At 51.1% G+C, this 20,925-nt stretch overlaps 2 protein-coding genes across 3 annotated transcripts in view; one reads left to right on the plus strand and one right to left on the minus strand.

Moving 5' to 3' along the window:
• Window positions 1-10,987, plus strand: part of GNAI3 (G protein subunit alpha i3) — a 30,315-nt gene extending 19,328 nt beyond the window's left edge. Inside the window, exons 5-9 of one of the 2 annotated variants that reach the window (XM_058819547.1) lie at window positions 5,215-5,343; window positions 7,854-7,983; window positions 9,128-9,281; window positions 10,304-10,497; window positions 10,572-10,987. In XM_058819547.1, coding sequence (XP_058675530.1) covers window positions 5,215-5,343; window positions 7,854-7,983; window positions 9,128-9,281; window positions 10,304-10,494 — 604 coding nt within the window. In that variant the 3' untranslated portion in view covers window positions 10,495-10,497; window positions 10,572-10,987. The remainder of the gene's footprint in view (window positions 1-5,214; window positions 5,344-7,853; window positions 7,984-9,127; window positions 9,282-10,303; window positions 10,498-10,571) is intronic. The other variant, XM_058819548.1, reaches the window with a different exon arrangement.
• Window positions 10,988-12,846: 1,859 nt separating this feature from the next.
• GNAT2 (G protein subunit alpha transducin 2) lies at window positions 12,847-19,931 on the minus strand. The gene is made up of 9 exons (XM_058819599.1): window positions 19,765-19,931; window positions 18,861-18,903; window positions 18,525-18,666; window positions 18,203-18,360; window positions 17,576-17,704; window positions 17,234-17,363; window positions 15,674-15,827; window positions 15,075-15,275; window positions 12,847-13,045 (listed from the first exon to the last, which is right to left on the minus strand). Exons 1-8 carry the CDS (start codon window positions 19,880-19,882, stop codon window positions 15,085-15,087), a joined length of 1,065 nt encoding a protein of 354 aa, XP_058675582.1. The 5' UTR covers window positions 19,883-19,931; the 3' UTR covers window positions 12,847-13,045; window positions 15,075-15,084.
• Window positions 19,932-20,925: the final 994 nt, after the last annotated feature.

Consider the following 20,925-nt stretch of genomic DNA (forward strand, 5'->3'; position numbering starts at 1 on the left):
TGAGGAGCTGGCACAGCCTGGCATGGGGATTTTACACCCAGGCCTTTCCTGAGAAGTGCCCCAGAAAATTCAGCTTCCTGTCCCAAAACCACAGGAAATTGCACCAAACCAGCTTGGTGTTCTGATGTATCTGCAACTCAGCAGCTCCACAGTTGGGAAACACCATCAGTGGTTGATTTCTTCATGGCAAATTCACCCCACTAAAGGGCTGCTTCTTCCACAGGACTTGCAGAATTCCCAGGATTTCAGGATTTTCCTCTCCCTCCTCACATGGCTCCTGACCTGCCTTATCTCTACTGTTCCCTGGTTAATTCCCTTGTCCGTGCTTAGATCATGGAATATCCTGAGCTGGAAGGGACCCACAGGGATCATCAAGTGCAACTCCTGGCTTTGCACAGGACACCCCAAAATCCCACCCTGTGTTTGGGGAGATGTTTTTCCACGGATGTCCAAACACTCCTTGAGCTCTGTGACAATGGTCACAGCTCTCCCCTTGGGGCTGTGACCATTCCCTGGGGAGCTCTTCAAGTGCCCAAACACCAAGGATGGATGTCCTGCACCCCTTTCTGTGGTGGGATGACACAGTCTTTGTGTCACTTCTCTTGGGAATTTCACTTCCCTGCTCCTTTCATTACCTCCTACAAACAGCGCAGTGTGAGCAGCTGTTAAATCTGTGCCCCATTTGCTGGTTTTCCAGCTGAAATCCAGTTTTGTGCTGGGATTCCAGACCAGTTCTGCCTCCACAGCAGATTCTGAGGCTGAGACACATGAAATGGAGGAAGAGAGAAGCAGACAAGTAACTGCTTGTGAAAATCAGGTAGCATCAAGAGCAAGGCTGCTGTGGCAGAGAGCCAAGGATTTCAGCATAGAATTGTTCCCAAACTCCCCTTCCTGCTGTTTCCTGCACTTCTTCCTTGTGCAGGCAGAGCTCCAGCCTGTCAGAGCACTGCCCTGGCAGGCTGGAGATGGTATGGGAGGAGAGGAGGTGGAGGATAACACTAATCCAAGCAATCTCTCCTGGAATCGTGGTGTTTTCCATGTTTTCTTCTTTTTATTTTTTTTTTTAAGAATACTTGAGTAGCTCCTGGTCCAAGCTGTTGATGTGGAAATGCTCAGTGCTTTTCCCAGCACATTCTGCTAAACCCCCCTGCAGCTACCCTGGGTTTTGTGGAATGTTGCAAACATTTATTTTTTTTAACTTGCCTTTTTGCAACTTCCTATTTGTCTTTCCCTCTGATGTGAGCAATGAATCTGTGGCTCCCAGCTCCTGCCTCCAGCCAGGGCTGTGGACAAGCATTTGGGACTTCTGTGCACATTTGGGGAAGGGATTTAAATCCCATCTGATTCCATGGGCAAGGACACCTTCCACACCTTCCCAGGGTGCTCCAAGCCCCATCTAGCCTGGCCTTGGGCACTGCCAGAGATCCAGGGGCAGCCACAGCTGCTCTGGGCACCCTGTGCCAGGGCCTGCCCACCCTCACAGGGAGAATTCCTTCCCAATATCCCTGGCTCCAGAATCATGGAATCCCAGAATTCAGAGACCTTAAAGCTCATCTTGTTCCACCCCTCTGGCAGGGACACCTTCCACTATCCCAGGCTGCTCCAAGCCCTGTCCAACCTGGCTTTGGTCACTTCCAGGGATGGGACAGCCACAGCTTCTCTGGCCATTCCATTCCAGGGCTTCACCACCCTCACAGACAGGAATTCCTTCCCAATACCCCTCTAAATTAAACCCCTGTTTGGGGTGCAGCAGGGTGAATGTGAAGGATATTTCCATTTCACACCTCTCCAGATTTTAAGGATCTTGGAAATGTCACCAAGCACATAATGTTTTAAAGTGTTTTGTTCCTAGTTTTCATACTTTTCCTGGATTTCAGGCAGATCCCAGCCTGTGGAAGCTGCAGGTAATTATCTGCAGTCTCATGGGCAATTAGCACAGTCCTGATCAACCTTCCTCTAGTCCTGCACATCTCCTCCTGTTCCCAAATGCCAGTTTTGGCCTAAATTCCCTGCTATGGTGCTGGATAAAACCTAGATTATTTCTAAGTGAGGTTTTTCCTTCTCCTGATTTTCTCCTTTACTCTTTTTTCCCCTCTCTCTTTTTTTTCCCCTCCCTTCCTCTTCCACCCCATTTTTCCTTCCCATCTTTTCCCCCTCCTCCTTTTCCTGTCCTCTTCTTCCTTCCTCCCCCCTTAAGGATTTTCAAAGCCATTTGTGGCCCTGAAATCCTTCTCAGCACCAAAAGCAGTGAATTGTAAGGAAAATCACCACTGCAAGGTTTTTCCCCCTCCTCTTTTTTCCCCCTCCCTCTTTTTTTCCTCCCCTCTTCCACTGCTTTTTTCCCCTCCCCTCTTTCCCCCCTTTCTATTTTTCCTATCATCCTCTTCCTCCCCATCCCCTTAAGGACTTTCAGAGCCATTTGTGGCTTTGAAATCCTCCTTCTCAGCACCAAAAGGAGTGAATTGTAAGGAAAATCACCACTGCAAGGTTTTTCCCCCTCCTCTTTTTCCCTCCCTCCCTCTTTTTTCCCTCCCCTCCTCTTCCACTGCTTTTTTCCCCTCCCCTCTTTTCCCCCTTTTTCTTTTTCCCATCCTCCTCTTCCTCCCTCCCCCATTAAGGACTTTCAGAGTCATTTCAGTCTCATGTGAAGGGTAAGACAATACAGATGTTATAATTCATACCATTACCATCACAAACCAACTATTTCCTAATTACAATACATTATAAACTTTTCTTATCTTATCAGCTTTAGCCACACCATACTGTAATCACCTTAAAACCAATCATTTAAAATTACCCCATATAAGTCCTACTACAATGTATCTTTTATAGTTTTATTTCTCTAAAATATCTAATCTTATTTACAAAACCATCCTTTGAAACGTATTTCTAGTTCCATTTCTCTTTCAGCCGTTTATCTTGTTCCATGGCATTCCTTAGTTAACATTTCTTATCTCAAAATTTACTTACAGATACATACTGTGTGAGCCTTCTGTCATGCTTTAAAAATTTTCTATAAATCCATTTCCCACATCTTCCCAGCCAAACCATCCTGGAATTCTGGGATTCAGTGATCCCTGCACTCACTGGCCTGTGCCAGCCTGGCACAGGATGTCCCAGGAATGCTTGGAGAGTCAGCAGGACAAACAAGTGACACTGTAGGCTTGATCAGCACTTTTTTTTGTACTTAGGGCCAAATTTTAAGCATGAAAAAAGAAGGAAAACAAACCCAAAAGCCAAAATCCAAGTTGGCTTTTTGGAAGTTTGTGGTGTTGAGGGATGAGGAATAGCTGGGTCTGTAAACACAGGGATCCCAGGAGGGGAAGGAGGGGTGCAGCCTCAGCCTGATGGAGGTGTGGGAAGGGATTGGAAGTGTTTGGGATGAGGGGAGGCACAGCAAGGTCAGTGTTTGCTCTCAGAGTGTTTGTGGAGCCACTGGGAACAAAGAGATTCTGCTTTCCCAGCTTTTTGGGGTATCCCTTTCAAGTTCCCCTTCATCTGAAATACAAGTGGCACTAGCTGGGCTCCACAGCCTGGATTTTTGGGAGGGCACAGCTGCTTCCTCTGCCCACACTTGGCAGGACTTCCAGGCTTTCCCAGAAATCCCCTTTGCTGAGTTTTCCAACTGCTTGTATTGCCATGGGATTTGCCCTTTTGGTCTCCCTGGAATTAGTCTGGCCCAGTTTATTGTTTCAGGCAGCACCACTGAATCTGATATGCTTTATTCTCTGATTGAGTTTGTTTGCCAACTCCATTCCCCCCTCTCTGGCTGCTCCCAAAGCCTTAATTAGGAATTATTTAGGATTTAATTAGGAATTATTCCACTTTCAGTGCCCATTGTTCCAAGTGCTGCTGGGAGCAGGTGCTTTACAGCTTCAGCTTGGCCTTGGCACTGCTGGGATAAGAATGGGGCTCTATCTTAAGGGACTTTTCAAAACAGTTTCATGATTTATCCTATCAGTGGTGTGAGCTGTATCAAAGCCAGGCTTTGAGGAGCTGCTGGGTCAGTTCTTAGCATTCCCACTGATTTTTGATACACTGTGTCTCAGCTAAACTTACGCTGCTAGGAGGGAGAGATGTTCCTGCCTCAGCAGAAATATTACTTGGTAGAAGCTGTGGAAGGTAAACACCTTCCAAATCATCAAACTGAAACTAAAGCCAGGCCCAGCCCTGGTCACACAGCAGTTTACAAACTGCCATCCTTCTGGAGCTGAGAGAGGGATGAGAGGAGTGGCTCTTCCTGGGCTAAATCCACTCTCTGTGGGAAAAGCCCCGTGGCACTGGGCAGGTCCTGGCAGATCACTGGGATCTGGGCTTTGGAAACAGGGCAGGGCTCTGCAAGTCCTGGCCAGGGCAATGCTGGAGCTGTTGGAGGAGGGATGTGTTGCTAGCACAGCTTCCAGGCACATGGGAATAAGCAATCCCTGGCTGACAATGGATCTGTGATAATAATGTGTGATTTGGGAGGGTTTATTACACCCCTCAGAGCCCCTGAACCCTCCCATGACACAAGGCTGAGGTGATTAAACCTGCTCCCAAGAAAGAACCCAGCCTGTGCCAGCCCTGCAGAGCTCTGGGATCCATCTCATCTCTGTGAGAGCAGGAGGGAAGACAGCTCAGAGGTGTTGCTGGCTGGAGTGGGATTTGTGATCCTGCTGGGAATCAGCTGTACCTCGTGCTGGTGTGTCTGAGAGCTGAACTCCAAAAGGAATGTGCTTGGGGCTGGAATTAGGTCCTGATGGGAAAATTTCTGCAAGGATGTGGGTTGTATCATCAGAGTCAGCTTGTTGGGGAAGGGGGTGACTGGATCTGCCTGGTTTGGGATGGTTTTTAAGGGGTTTCATCCCTCCCTCCCAGCTCCCTTGATGCATCCCTGCCCTTTAACAACAAACCCTTGGATTTATTGCCTTGTGCTCTGAAGCAAAAGACCTTGACTGTGGCTTGCCCTGGGAGATCCAGTCCTGGCACAGCTCTGCATTCCCTCTCTACCCTCCCCAGCCAGCTCAGCTGCACCAACACTACCTCCAAGGTCATGCAGGGAGGGGTTAAAATCCCCAAACCCCCCTCAAGACAGCCCCAGGGGGTTGTTTGCTTCGAGGGCTGTGCTGTGTGCGGGAGATAAATAAATTCTGCGCTTTGTTCTGCAGTTTATAAAAGATTCATGGTGAGGCAGCCGACTAAAAAAAGCCTCTTGTGTTGTCTCTTCTGGTTTAGTTACCTAAATGACTTGGATAGAATATCCCAGCCGACCTACATTCCCACTCAGCAGGATGTGCTGCGGACCAGAGTGAAAACTACAGGGATTGTGGAGACTCACTTCACCTTCAAAGACCTGTATTTCAAGTGAGTGAAGGGCTGTGCCCGTGCCCTGTGCCCTGCTCTGGGGGCACACCCCACACTTGCTCCTGGTGTCACTGTCCTCCTTCCCTCCGTTATCCTCTCCTCACTGGAGAGACCAGTTTGACTTTGATTTGCCTTCTGTTCTTTTCAGCTGCTTTTATGTTGGAATCGCAGACACAGGTACTGACTGCTCGTTTCCAGGACCCAATCCCAACAATAATACTAAAAGGACACTGACTGGAGTTTGAGTTTGAGTTTAACCCTTTCCTCAGAGCAGAGGAACTGAGCTGTGTCCGTAGCCAGGCTGTGGCTCTGGGGTGCATGGTGTGCTCCATGTGTTCCTCTGGGAACTGCCAGCCTGGGCCTGGCACTGCAGGGGCTGGGACTTCCCTGTCCCCTCTGCTGATCCAGTCCCTGCCAGGCTGTGGATCCAGCCTGCTCCTGGCAGTGTCCCTTTACATGTCACTAACGAGCTTCCTCTAACCTCAGGGCAGGCTGAGGCTGCATCCCTCCTCCCTCACCTGGATCCCTGTAGCTCCCCTTCCTGCTGCTTAGGAATTCCTTGCTTCAGATCCCACAAACAGCTGGAGCCCCTCAGCATTCCTGTGCTGGAGGGTGTAGGACAGTGCAGTGCCTGTGGCTCAGCCCCCTCCCTCTGTCTGTGCCAGTGGTTTGGAGTCTTTCCTGCTCACATTCCTAAAAATCCTGTGTTGGCTTATTTACAAATGGGCTGTGAAACACTTTGGTGGAGTTGCAGCAAAATCCAAGTGGTGCTTCTAAAATCCAAGGGTTTTAACAGGATCCCAGGTTGGTTTGGATTGGATGGGACCTCAAATCCCATTCAGTCCCACCCCCCTGCCATGGGCATGGACACCTTCAGCTACCCCAGGTGGCTCCACAACCTGTCCAGCCTGGCCTTGGACACTTCCAGGGATGGAGCAGCCACAGCTGCTCTGGGCACCCTGTGCCAGGGCCTCACCACCCTCACAGGGAAGGATTTATTCCCAGTATCCTATCTAACCCTCCCCTCAGGCAGTGGGAAGCCATTCAACTTGTTCTGTCCCTCCAGGCCCTTGTCCCAAATCTCTCTCCAGCTCTCATGGAGCCCCTTTAGGCACTGGAAAGGACTCTCAGCTCTCTCTGGAGCCTTTTCCTTCCCAGCTCTCCTGGATCCAGAGCAGAGGGGCTCCAGTCCTTGGAGCATCTCCATGGTCTCTTCTGCAGAAGAAAACTTTTGCACAGTTTTTGGGAGAACAGCAATTTGGCTTCCAAACTGTGCAATTTAAGAACATTTTAAACAAAAATGCCAAAATACTCAGCATCATCAATTTATTTATGCAGCTTCTGCTCCATCCAGGGAATAACTTATCTCCCTGTGGTGATGGATCAGGATTAGCATCTCCAGTGTGTTCTTTAATCATCTCCACCCTCCTGCCTGATCCTGCCCAGAGCCATTGATCATGTGCAGGGCCCCAGACACACGAGGTGCTGTCCCAGAGGGATTTGCTCCACAAAGGGAAGCATTAATCCATCAGAAACCCTGGTGCTGCCAGCTCTGCTCTGATATTCCATCTCAGACATTAATAATGGGATGGGGAAGCTGCAGTGACTGGAATTGGGATGAGCTGAGGTGTCAGGGATGCTTTTCCTTCATGAATATGTCTGTGCTAACGGCAAATGATTCAAGCTATGGAAATATCCTGGATTCTCACAGAGATTTCCATCTTTCCTTCTAGACCAGAGGGTTAAATAGAAGGTGGGAGTTAGTTCGGGATCATTAAATCCCCTCCTGGACAGCTCCTTGTCTGCTCTGGGAACAAATCAATATCTATGACTTAATAACCCAGATATTAACTTGATTTAATTAAATCCCAATCCTGGGCTCTCATCAAAATATTTGGATGAGCAGGGGGGCTGGAACTACCTGTGACACAAATTCCTATTTAATTAGAAATGAATTCAATTTATACAAAAATTCCATAAGCAACTGCTCAGCCTTTAACCTCTGGTACCTCAGATTATTTTTAATAAATGAAATTATTTCTTAGCCCCCTTAATCTTCTCCTGGGTCCCAGCAGGAGCTTGCAGGTAGTGTGTTCCCAATAATCCATTTCCTGTGAAAAAGTGTTTGGAGTCCAGTCAAGCAAATGAGTTGTAGGAAAGAGAACAGAAAATCAGCAGAGCTCTGGATGGAGACTTCCAGTTCTTCCTGCTGAAAACCAGACTCATGGAGTGGTCTGGCTTGGAAGGGATATGAAATCTCATCCAGGGACAGCTGGAACCAGACAGACAGGGACACTTTCCACTTTCCACTAGCCCAGGTTGCTGCAAGCTCTGTCCACCATAACTTGAAAGAAAATAGAGAATACTGATTTAAAATCCCCTTTCCTGAGGGAAACTCCCGAAACCCTGTGTGTTCCCAACCCCTGCTCTGCCTCCCCATCCTTGGGGACGCCACAGGGGCTGGGCAGGAGGGGTGTGCCCAGCTCCTGAGCCACTTGTGCCTCTGCCAGGATGTTCGACGTGGGAGGGCAGCGCTCGGAGCGCAAGAAGTGGATCCACTGCTTCGAGGGGGTGACAGCCATCATCTTCTGCGTGGCCCTGAGTGACTACGACCTGGTGCTGGCTGAGGACGAGGAGATGGTGCGTGCTGTGGCATTTGTGGCTGCAGGGAAGGGAGCTGGGAGCATCCTGGCTCCATCCTGCACCAGGCTGGAACGTTCCTGGTGTACTCCTCCTATAGAATTTGCAGGGTCTCCCCACAAAGGGGAGAGAATGATGCATCTGACTCCACCTTATCAGAAAGCTAATTAATTACTTTATTATACTGTACTATTCTCTACTATATTACACTGTATTACATTACATCTAAACTGATTCAATGTAATATAGTAGAGAATAATATAATACAATAGTATAGTATAGTATATAATAGTATATAATAGTATATAATAGTATATAATATAATAGTATATAATAGTATATAATATAATAGTATATAATAGTATAGTATATAATAGTATATATTAGTATAGTATATTATACTGTATTATATTCTGTACTATATTCTATTAGATTATAGAATATAGTATTAAATTAATATATATTCTAATATACTAATAATATTATATTCATATTAATATTATATTCAAATTAATATTTTATTCTATCCTATATTATATTCTATATCTGCCAAGCACTCAGCTCTGCTCATATTGCCCAGAATCTCCTGACTGTCAGCCCACAGTCCCAGCACACACACACACACACAAACACACACGGTCCTGACAGGCCAAGGAAACAAAACACCATCACTGCGGGTAAACAGTCTCCATGTTGCATTCTACTTTTGCACAAACACAGGCACAGCAAATGATAAGAATTGTTTTTTCTTTCTCTGAGGTTCAGAGAATGTGAAACCCAGAAATATTGTTGGGAAGAATTGTGCTTTCCTTTTAATTGTCTGAGAGCTGCAAGGATGAGCACTCTTTAGATAAGCCAGTGGAATGTTGCCCCCACAAAGTGATAAATACAACCCATCCATAACCAGGTTTCCACCTTCCTAGTTGCTGGGAGGTGCCTGGAGTTGTTCTCATGCCTTGTTCTCTACATGTGAGTCACTCCAGGAAGGAACAGGAGGAGGTGAATTGTCCCCCTGTGCTCCTCCTGGGGCAGTGGCAGTGAGGATGTGGCAGTGACACCCCAATTTTCAGTCTGGCCTGTGCAGCAGAGCCTCTGTCCCATCCCACCCTTCCCTAACATCTCCCCGTTGGATTTCCTTTTCCAGAACCGGATGCATGAGAGTATGAAACTGTTTGACAGCATCTGTAACAACAAATGGTTCACAGACACCTCCATCATTCTCTTCCTGAACAAGAAAGACCTGTTTGAGGAGAAGATTAAGAAGAGCCCGCTAACAATCTGCTACCCAGAGTACACAGGTAGGCTGGGATCTCTGGGATTGTGGGATCATCTGTGTCACTGGGCCAGCAGTCAGTGAGTCAGAGCCTTGCACAACCCAGAATCAGTTACAAACTTTCCCCCCAATTCTTTCCCTTTGCCTCCTGGACAGTTCTGGCCTATTCAGTTGGCTGGTGCTGTTTTCTTGGAAGAGCTGTGGTTGGGAGCAACCTTTATTCTTCCCTGGAATAAAGTGTTGCACTCCAACCGAAAGAGTAATAAATACTGGAATGCTCTTTCCAGGGAGGTGGTAGAATCCCCATCTCTGGATGTGTTTACAAAAAGACTGGACATGGCACTTGGTGCTATAGTTGAGGTGTTAGGGCATAAATTGGACTTGATGATCTTAAAGGTCTCTTCCAACCTCATTATTCTGTGATTCTATGAAGGTCACTTCCCCATTTCCACACCTAACTGGGACAATAATTCCATTTAAATTCAATTTTAGAGGCTGTGGAACTTAACCACCTCTTGCTCTGGCTCCTGTCCACCCTGGAGTGTCCGTGTTCAGCGTGGATTGTTCCAGAACCCATCCCTGCTGTGGTTCCACACAGGTGGAAGGTTTTACTTGGGCACTGCTCAAGGCATTTACATGTTTAAAAAATCCTTCAAATCTCTTCAAATCTGTTGATTTCTGTGATTCCTAGAGAAGCTGTGGATTCCCTGTCCCTGGAAGTGCTTGAGGCTAGGCTGGACAGGAGCAACAAGGTGTAGTGTAAGGTGTCCCTGTTCCTTCTAGGGGGTGGAACAAGGTGGGATTGAAGGTCCCTTCCAGCCCATGGTTTGTTACTCTCTGTGGAGCCTGGCTGTCCCAGCACAGAGCAATCCCTGGATCCCATGGCCAAGGTCACTGCCCAGAGAACAGACTTCAGGTCTCCCAGAAGGAGTTAATGGTGGATTTGGATTTGTAGCTGGATAAAGCAGATGGTTGCAAGCAGCTTAATAATGGACTTAAAAGCTCCTGTGAGGCGGTGGGCAAAGCCAGGGATCTTCTCCTTTGCAGGCTCCAACACGTACGAGGAGGCAGCCGCCTACATCCAGTGCCAGTTTGAGGATCTGAACCGGAGGAAGGACACCAAGGAGATCTACACCCACTTCACCTGCGCCACCGACACCAAGAACGTCCAGTTCGTCTTCGATGCCGTCACCGACGTCATCATCAAGAACAACCTCAAGGAGTGTGGGCTCTACTGAGAGGTAAATGCAGCTCTGGGTGTCCTGCTGGGAAGGGCTCTCTCTGCTCCCTTGTACATTCCTGCTTTCCTTCCCAGTGTTTGTGCCTGGTGAGCCCCAGCCTTTTGCTGCCTCGTGGGGACAGCGACGAGCGTGACCCAGGAGCAGAGAACATGTGGAATCCTGGAATTCTTTAGCACAATCTTCTGTCTTAGGGACCTTTTATTGCTGTGGGATGTGGAATTAGGGCACAGTGAAGCCACGTAGTGGGATTAGATCCTCCTGGCAACGTTGGACGACGTGATCTCCGGGATGTGCAGTGGATTCCAGCTGGATTCCAGACCTTGGATATGTAGCTTTCTCTCTTCCTTTGGTTAACAAGCCACCACTAGTCTGTTTTTAAGGTTATTTTTTTTTCCATCGAGAAAACTATAACTTTACTAAACTTTATTTCTTTATTTGCAAACCTTGTTTTAAAAATAATAATAATTAAAAAAAGCAACAAAAAAAAAAATCACTTAACTATGCACATGTGAGCAGATCCTGCAGAAAATATTCCTCTTAGCAGGAATTCCTTGTTTTTAACACTTGCTATGGCCAGGATTTAATATTTCTGCAGCTACCAAGGGATCCTTAGAGCTTTTTTTTCCATGTGTGATTTGTTACCATCCTGCTCCCCCCAGGCTTTGGGAAAGGCTCCTGCAGCAGAAGGAAGGTTTAGGTTCTGTTGGGGGTTTGAGACCAGTTTTATGCCAGTTTTATGGGAAGGGGTTTGTGCTCAGCATAATCCTAGCTCGGTGGGGAGAGGAGCTGAGCCCTGGCTGGGGGGAAATCTGCTGCTTGCCAGCTCCCAAACCACTGATTCCTGTGCATTTTTTGGGATGAAAACGGTGCATTATTCAGTGCTGCCTTTCCCACGGCCCTCCCTGCCCCGCCCTGTCCTGAGCATGCCTTTACTTTGTCTGTGTGGTGCCAAATCCCCATTTCCCTTTAGTGCCATCCCTAACCAGTCCTACATTCCTTTGCTGATCCATGATTGCATCCAGACTCCTCCCAGTTTGTCATGTGTACAGTTGGATCTGTTAGACTTGTTGGCAGTATTAAAATGGTGAGTAAAGATTGTAGCCTTTTCTCCACTTTATTCTTCCTTTTTCCAGGAGTGTTCCCAGCTTTTGTGCTTTGCTGGAGAAGGAGAAGAAGAGCTTTGATGGGAATTGGGTGGAATTATCTGGACAGGGATGTTCCTTGTGCTTTATCACCCACCACTGGTGGTGTTGTGCTGCTGCCAAAGACTTGAGTTGTCCTGGCACAGTTGGAACATGCCAGGAATCCCATTGCCCATGGGATTATTGGCAGATGGATAATTACTGTTTATTTGTAGCCCAAATCTCACTGGCTGCTGTGAGCCCCTTGGGAATTCTGCTCTGGGCACTTCTGTGGGATGGAGGTGGGACTGTTCTCAGAACACTTGCTTAGAAATCCAGGGTAAATTCCTCAGGGAGGCTGGTGTGTGCTGGCAGGGGGAGCCCTGAGGGAGATTCCCTGTTCTGGAATCTCTTCCAAGCTGTCTGGAGCTGTGTCTGTTTGACAATTCCCTTCCAGCCATCCTACATGGGATAACTCATCCTTTAAACTCATCCAGGAGCTTCATCCAGGAAGGTTTTTGGCATGGTAACCCCCATCCCACCCCCAGGAGCCCAGCAGTGGCCATGGGGTGATCCAGGTGAGACCCAGAGATCCACACACCCCCAGAATGGATGAAATATCCCTTGATCCAAGCTCTGGGACACAGGAATGGAGCAAAGTGGAAGAAAGGAAGAACATCCACATCATGCATATTCCTTTATTGTGTTTTCCTACAGTTAAATGAAGCTGGTTGGGAGATCTCTGCAGGAAACAGGGAGAGGATGGATACAGGGCTCATCTATGGATTATTTACAAACAGACAGAGCAAATGCAGCTCTAAGTAGCAGAATGAAAATCTTTCAAGTAACCATTTCCTCTTTATCCAGCCCATTGCTGGGCGGGAATTGGGATTCCCTTCCCCAGCCCCTCCTGCCTGAGGAATTCCCTCCATTTAGGGCCCAAAACAACCCCACAAACCCCTGATTTATCCTGCCAAGGGCTGAGGTTGGTTCCCAGGAATGAATGAGGGACTGAGGTTGGTTCCCAGGAGCGACTTGGGTGTAACACAGCCTCCACCTTCCCCAGAAATTTCATCCTGGATTAATCCAGCTTCGATCCAAGGGCAGGAATGGGCTGCAGAGGGATGGGCTAGGGGGCCATGTCTATCCTACCTCCCAAATTCCCTTAATATTCCTATTCCTGCTGGGCTCTCTGGTGTCAAACCTCCTGTGAAACGCTGAGAACAGGGGTTGTTCCTTGGAAAAAAAAGAGGAAATGGCCATGAAAGGGAGCAGGAAGTTGAGCTTCAGCCCCTTCCAGGATTGGGTTTGGAAGGAGGCAGATTTGGGCAGGTCATAGAAAAAGTGGGAGCAGTGATGTGTGGTGAGGGTTGGTTCTTCCTTTGGCTCTGCTCAGCAGAACGGTGAGATGGGAATGTTTTCTTCTTCTGGGAGGGAGGGAGAGAGAACAGGGAGTTAAACACACCCAGGGAAGGGCTTAGGGGAGCAATTTTATGGAAACAAGGGAAAAACTCAGGTGGGGTTCAGGGATTTGTGTCCCTTCATCCCTTTGCCTTCCTCTGTGGTGATGAGTATGGAGCATCCCCTCCCTCCCCCCCATTCCAAGTGTCACCTTCTGGTGCCTCCTGCCTGCAGGGAACCTGCTTGAGGTCTTTTTTATTGTTTTGGTTTCTTTTTGTAGCTTTTTCCTGCTTTTTTTGTTAATGTTCAAGGATAAGAGAAACACCAGAGGTTCCCTGAAAAGCAAAGTGCCAGAGCCAGTGGCTGGGAGCTGCTTGGAAAGGGGGGAGAGAGGATGGAATTCCTGCTGCTGCTCAGAATTACTGTAAGATTTAGGATGATAAACCCTAATTAGAGTGATAAACCCTAATTAAAGTTTTAGGCTGAGCTAAAAGACTCAGAGCAGCAGAGTGTTCCTTGGGATATTCCCATCCACTGAGGCTGGGCTGGAATTGCAACTGGAGAGAAATAAAATGATTGCCTTTAGCTCAGGTGGAGGATTTGGGAATCTCCATGTGCAAGGGTGGGAATTGTCTGGCTGAGCCCACCCCACTGTGGGGTGGGACTGAATCCCATGGGAGCTCAGCACAGGGATGTGACCATGTCCCTGGGCTGATGGGACTCCAGACTCCCCCTCCCCACTGCTCCCAGTCCATCCTCCCCTCCGCTACTCCTAGGATTTCCAGGACTTGATGGCAAAATCAGGGGGACCTACATCCCACCACCCCTCAAAGCAGGATGGAGCCAGCTCTGATCATCCTTATCCCCCCTCCCAGCCGTTTTTTGGGGGATGGAGCCAGCTCTGATCATCCTCATCCTCCTCCCCAGCTCTTCTTTTTGGGATGGTGCTGAGTCTGCTCATGCTTATCTCCAGCCCCTTCTCCAGCCTTGTTTTTGGAGGGGATGGAGCTGGCTCTGCTTTTCTTCATCCCCTTCTCCTTTCCCCAGCCCTTTTTTTGGGATTGAGCTGGTTCTGATCATCCCCATCCTCTTCCTTCTTCCCCAGCCCTTTTTTGGGGATGGAGCCAACTCTGCTCTTTCTCATCCCTGTCCTCCTTTCCCAGCCCTTTATGGAAGGAATCCAGGTTTCATTGTTTTCATATCCCTCCCCTTCCCCAGCCCTTTTTTTTGTGATGGAGCCAACTCTGCTCTTTCTTCTCCCCTTCCCAAGCTTTTTCTGCAATGGAACCAAGTCTGATCAGCCTTACCCCTTCCCAGCCCTTTTTCTGGGATGGATCTGGCTCTGCTCTTCCTCACCTCCCTCTCCTTCCCCAGTCTTTTCTGGGATGGAGCCAACTCTGATCATTCTCATCCCAGTCCCCTTCCCCAGCCCATTTTTCAGAGAGATCCAGCTCTGATCATCTTTATTCCTCTCCCCTTTCCCAGCCATTTTTGTGATGGAGCCAATAGTGATCATCATCCTCCTCTTCATCCCCCTTCCCTTTCCCAGCCCTTTTTGGGATGGAGCCAATACTGACCATCCTCCTCTTCATTCCCCTTCCCTTTCCCAGCCCTTTTTGGGATGGAGCTGGCTCTGCTCATCCCCTTCCCATCTCTTTTTCTAGGATGGAGTCAGCTCTACTCTTCCTCATCCTCTTTCCCAGCCTTTTTTGTGATGGAGCCAATAGTGATCATCTTCCTCTTCATCCCCCTTTCTCAGCCTTTTTTTCAGAGAGATCCAGCTCTAATCATCTTCATCACCCTCCCCCTTCCCAGCCCATTTTAGGATGGAGCCAATAGTGATCATCTTCCTCTTCATACCCTTTCCATTTCCCAGCCCTCTTTGGGATGGAGCTGGCTCTGCTCATCCCCCTCCCCTTCCCCAGCTCTTTTTTAGGATGGAGCCAGCTCTGCTCTTCCTCATCCCCTTCCCCAGCCCTTTTTGGGATGGATCCAGCTCTGACCACCCTCCTGCCCTCTCCTGTCCCTATTTTCTGGCTCCAGCCTTTCCCATACCTGCTGGTGCTCAGAAGAGGCCGCAGTCCTTGAGGTTCTCTTTGATGATCACGTCTGTGACGGCATCGAAGACGAACTTGACGTTCTGTGTGTCTGTGGCACAGGTCATGTGGCTGTAGATCTCCTTCACGTCCTTCCTCATGTTGAGATCCAGGAACTGGGTCTTGATGTAATTCCCTGCATCCTCAAATGTGTTTGGACCTGCAGAGGGGGGGAATGCGTCCAAGCTGCTCCCATGGGGGTGAGTGTTGGAGGAAAAGGGTGGAGTGCTGACCAGGCGTAGCACAGAACTCCTTTTTACCCCATTTCTGTTCTTCCAAACACCTTCCTGAGGCCACATCCATCCTCTCCTCAGCTCCAGCCTCCCAGAATTTGGCTCACTACCTCACAGAGCAGCATGGAGCTGCTTCTGCTCATCCTCATCCCCTTCCCCAGCCTTTTTTTGGGATAGAGCCAGTTCTTATCATCCTCATCTGCCTTCCCCAGCCCTATCACAACATATCCCAAAACCATCTTTGCTGGGACCACACAACTCCCCAGCCCCTGGTTTGGGGGGGTCTCAAAGAGGAGAGGTAAGGCTGGGAATAGTCTGGACTCACCATCATACTCTGGGAAGCAGATGCTGAGATGGACTTTCTTGATCTTTTCCTCAAAAAGGTCCTTCTTGTTGAGGAAGAGGATGATGGAGGTGGCAGCAAAGAACTTGTGGTTGCATATACTGTTGAATAGGTGCAGGGACTCATGCATCCGGTTCTGCAGGGAAGAGGATCATCATGGATTGGCATCCCCTTTGGGCCACTGCAGCCCACCCCCAAGCCCCCATTCCCAAAAAAAGAGCTTTCCCCTGTTTGGTGCAGCAGCAGCTGCTCCTGCTGCCTGCCCAGTCTCTCCTGCCCACCCAAAATCACAGATAAATCCACGTGATGCTCAGGGTAGGGACTGGCTCCAGTCCCTCCTGGGATTGTCAGAAATGAAGGATTGTAGTGATTTCACTGAGCAAATGATCCATGGAAACCTTGGAGCCTGTGAGGAGGGTGCTCAGTGAGCACCATCCTAGTCATCAGGGGGATGGTCTGTTGGACTGTGGCTTCTGGCCATTATCCACAGCTTCAGGAAGGAGCTGGGAAAAGGAAATCTCCAGTTTCAGAGCAGATATTTGAGTTCTTAGTTTGCTGCTGGGTCATCCTGAGGGGATAAGAATCCATCTAGGCAGAGCCAAGTCCAGTGGGGGGGGGTTTCTTTATATAAGGGGGGTCCTCCATCTTTGTGGGCAGCAGGTGGGTTCTCCAGGGATGGTTTTCCCTCGTCCAGGTTCCCATCACAGCAGCTTTTCTGTAAGCAGAGCACTGACTGTGCCCAAATCCTGCCCTGTCCTGTGCTGGGTGGGCATTCCAGCCTCTCCCAAGGGCTCCCATGGGAAGGATGCTGTCCTGCACATGGCTGAGAAAAGGCTGTGAGCTCCTGCCTGGCCATGGCAGGGCCCAGGGATGGCAGATCCTGACCCTGATCCAGCTTCAGAAGGTATTTGGATCCCAAGCAGCAGCCATGGAACCTGGAGGAGATGCCAGGGAAGAAACCACTCCTGCTCTTCTTGTCTTCACCCCTTATCTCTTCAAAGAAAAACCCATTATGGAGCTTCCATGTTCCTTCTCTCTGGATCTCCAAGCTGCTTTTCCAGGGCTCTGCTGGTGCATCCTTCACTGGACACACTTTGGATCACGTCCTTGTGCCCCCACACTGCGAGGGTGGGAGCTGCCCCTCCTTATCCCCTCTGCTCGCCCTGGAGGGCACAGCGAGACACGAGGTGCCTCAGGACCAGATTTTCCTTCATCCCAGTGGGTTCCTGGCTCTTCCTGCCCTTCCCTGTAGCTGGCTGGCTGTGTGGCCATTCTCTGGTGGCTCTCAGGATCTGCTCAGGAGCACTTGGGGGTTTCCTTGTAGGCAGAGCCATGGATTCATTATCCAGAAAAGTGCAAACACCTTTACTCACTGTGCTTTACCTGGGTGGGAACCAGCTCCATCCCACATCTCCCACACCTTTCCTGGATCACCCAGAGCATCTGACAGTGAAAAGTGCTGTTCCTCCCTCCTCTGATCCCCCTCAGAGCTCCCTGTTCCTCTCCCCCTCAGCTCCCAGTGCCTCCAGGACCCCAACCCACCACTTCGTCGTCCTCCACCAGCACCATGTCGTAGGCGCTCAGGGCCCCACAGAAGATGATGCAGGTCACCCCCTCGAAGCAGTGGATCCACTTCTTCCTCTCTGAGCGCTGCCCTCCCACGTCGAACATCCTGGGGAGGGGACAAGCATGAGGGACACACTCACACCTGGTCCTGACACCCCCCCATCTGATGGTGCCACATCCTCAAGGGGTCAGGAATCGCTGTGGGACGGCACTGGTGGTCCCTCAAGTGTCAGGGTCACCCCAAAATCCCTCCCCACCGTCAGGGCTGGGGAGAATCATGGAAGAGTGGTCATGGAGGTGGGGGAGGCTCCCACCCACCTGAAATTCAGGTCTTTGACAGAGAACTTGGTCTCGATGATCCCTGTGGTCTTCACTCGGGATCGCAACACATCCTGCTCGTTGGGGAGGTAGTTGGGGGCTGTGATCCTGTCCAGCTGGTTCAGGTAACTGTGGGGACAACAAGGGATGTGACCTGCTGCCAAGGGGCTGCCCATGTCTCCCCCTTCCCCCAGAGTTTTGGGGATGGTTGTGGGGATGAGCTCTGCCAAACACTGGGACTCCAGGGCAGTGACATCCCTGGGGGAGCTGAGGGACATCAAAGGTGGTGGGGCTGCAGGTCAGCGGCACTCTTGGGATGGGGATGGCACTGGTGGGATGGATGATGACAGTGGTGGGATGGAGAATGTAGGACAGCACTAATGGAATGGAAGATGGCAGCAGTGAGATGGGATGGAGAAGGGCACTGGTGGGATTGGGGAATGGTACTGGTGGGATGGATGATGACAACAGCGGGATGGAGGATGACACTGGTGGGATGAAGAATGGCAGACTCAGGGTATTCCCAGGAGCAGGGAGGAGATGGATTTTGCCAGGCTGGGTTGGAGCTGGCCATGAGCTGTCAGGGTGTCCCCAGGCCGGTCCCTGTTGTGCCCTGTCCCCACTCACTATGCGGCTGAGTCGTTGAGCTGATACTCGGCAGCGCGGTCAAAGCATGCCTGAACCCCCCCGTCCTTCCACAGCTTCTTGATGCAGGACACCAGCTCGGGGGGCATCGTGCCCTCCTCGATGGAGTCAGCCAGGTTGAAGAGCAGCCGGCCTTCATCCTGCGAGAAGGACCTTCATCACCAACCCTGCCATGGCCCCTGTCCCCGCAGAGAGCCCTCAGGACTGGAGGGACAAAATGGGGCTGCATGGACGCTGGTTCTGGGGGCTGCCCTGGCCCCACGCCGTGGGGTTTGGGGGACAGGGACACTGTCCCAGGACTGACCGCGCAGGAGGACTCGGCGTAGTCGATGCCCAGCGTGGACATGGCGCGGATGATGGCCAGGATGGACTGCAGGATGTTCCCGTAGATAATGGACTTGAACTCCATGCACTCCTCCTCCGTGTAACCGTCCTGGTGGATGATCCTGGCAGGCACACTGGCCTCAGTCCCAAGCCAGGACATCCCCTCCACCAGGAATCACCACCCCACACTGGGAATCACAGATGCCACCACCAGGTGACATGGGGGGTGACTGGAGATCCAGCCACCTCATGTCCAAGAGCTGGTGGCTCATCTTTGTGGCCTCCCCCTCCCCAGTGTGGCTCAGGCCATACTCACTTCATCTGCTTCACGATGGTGCTCTTCCCTGACTCTCCAGCCCCTGGAAAAGGGTGGGAGGGACACCTTAGTGCCCATCAGGGCCTGTTGCCGCAGTGATGAGCACCCCATGGGGATGGAAGCCACCGTCCCCCACACATCCGCTGCCTAGACACCCAGCCTGGCCTCTTCCCATGACCACTGTCATCCCCACACTCCTGTCACCCCTTGCACCCTGTGTGGGACCACAGCTCGGGGACCCCCAGGGTGGTGGGATCATCCCCATGTTGTGTGCAGGTCCCCCTATCCCACACCTCCCGCCCACCATGTGCCCGGCGATGCCTCTGGGGCCGTAAGCGGCTTAGGGCAGCACAGGAAGCTGCTTAGAATTAGGGTGTTAATCGCCTTGACCCCAGCCCCCCCACCTGGATACGGCCCCACTGCTGCCCCTGCCCCATGGAGTCACCCACTGCCCCATGGAGTCACCCCCTGCCCCACAGGGTCACCCCCAAGCCCCATGGAGTGCAGAGGGACCCCCAAGGAACCATCTCCTCCTGCCTGGCACCATCAACAGGTTTCGGGGTACTGGTGGCAGAAGTTCCCCAGGTTCTCACTGACCCCATGAGATGTGGCACATCCTGGTGGGACCCAGGGTCTTGGTCCTTTCCCCATGCCCTCACTGTCTCCTTCGTGTCTGCTGTTCCCAAGAGCCAATGCCACATCCAGCCCTTCCCAGGGATAACATCCTGGTGGCAGGACAACATCCCCAGGCTGATGGTGACTTGTCCAAGGGGTACCAGAGCCAGGGCAGGAGGAGCCCAGGGGGTCACAGGTTCCCTGTCCCCCTCTCCATCCCCACATCCCCTCAGCCTCAACGGAGTGGGAACACAGGGACATCTCTAGGGGACATCCCCTCCAGCCTTACCAAGCAGCAGCAGTTTGACCGTCTTGGCCTCCTTATCCGCATCCTCCTGGAGCTTCTTCTCCAGCTCCTTGGACCTCTTGGCCATCTCCTTGTCCTCGGCACTGGCCCCGCTCCCCATGGCTTCGTCCTCCTCCTCCTCCAATAACTCCACAAGCTCCTCTAGGTCCCCAGGCTTTTCCAGCTCTTCAAGGAGATAACACGCACACCTCGGGAACGAGGTGGGCACTGGGAGATGAACCAGAAATTCAAAAAAAGGAGAGCCAGGTACCCCACACCTGATGTTGGGGTGCCCCAAGCCGGCAGCACTCTTCGGTGGGTCCTCGCTGCTGGCTGCCCCCCGCTCTCTCCCTTAATTCCCCATGGATAACCTGATTTTTTTGACCGTGGGATTTGGGGACTTTTTATCTTGCCATGTGACCCAGGAAATCCAATTAGCCCAAGATGGCAAAGATTAGGGCTCAGGGAGAAAAAAAAGGATGGAGCATCTCAGGGAGGTGGGCAGGGGGCTTTACATAAGGGGGGGCATCAGCGTGACACCCCCTGCCCGTGGGGACTGGTCCCCTGAGGTGACTTGGGAAATGGGGATCATTTTGGGGGTCCCTCCTGTCTGTGGGCTGTGATCCCATTTTTGGGGGGCATTGAGGATGGGATCATCCCCATGTTGTGTGTGTCCCCCACCCCTGGGTGCTCCAGAGCGGTGGCAGGGGACTGGGTGGTGACAGGGGGCCAGGGTGGTGGCAGGGGGGTGATGGCACCCGGGGATTCCTCCTGCAGGGAAAAGGGAGCTAATTACCCCGAGGTGGGTAACGAGGGCCCCTAATCCTGCCCCGCTGGGTGCCGCCCTCCCGCTGCCTAAGCTCTTTAATGGGATCGCGGCTCAGCCTTCCTCCTCCTCCTCCTCCTCTTCCCGGGCTCAGCACCCCCCTCCCAGCCCAGCCCATCCCCCAAACCCTGGGGACAGGTGGGAGCCTCCCCCTTTTCCTGCGGGGCTGGCTGTGGGTGGGCACCGCAGGGGGAGCCCCCGCCCCGGGGTGGGCTTTGGGACCCCCACAAGCCCTGCAGGTCCCCGATGTTTGGCTTTAAGGTGTCCTAAATCCCCGATGTTTGGGTTTCAGGTGTCCTAAATCCCCGCACTTCACAGGGTCACTGGGGGCTCCGTGT

This window comes from Ammospiza caudacuta, chromosome 24, assembly GCF_027887145.1.
Source record: "Ammospiza caudacuta isolate bAmmCau1 chromosome 24, bAmmCau1.pri, whole genome shotgun sequence".
In the NCBI taxonomy this organism is placed as follows: Eukaryota; Metazoa; Chordata; class Aves; order Passeriformes; family Passerellidae; genus Ammospiza; species Ammospiza caudacuta.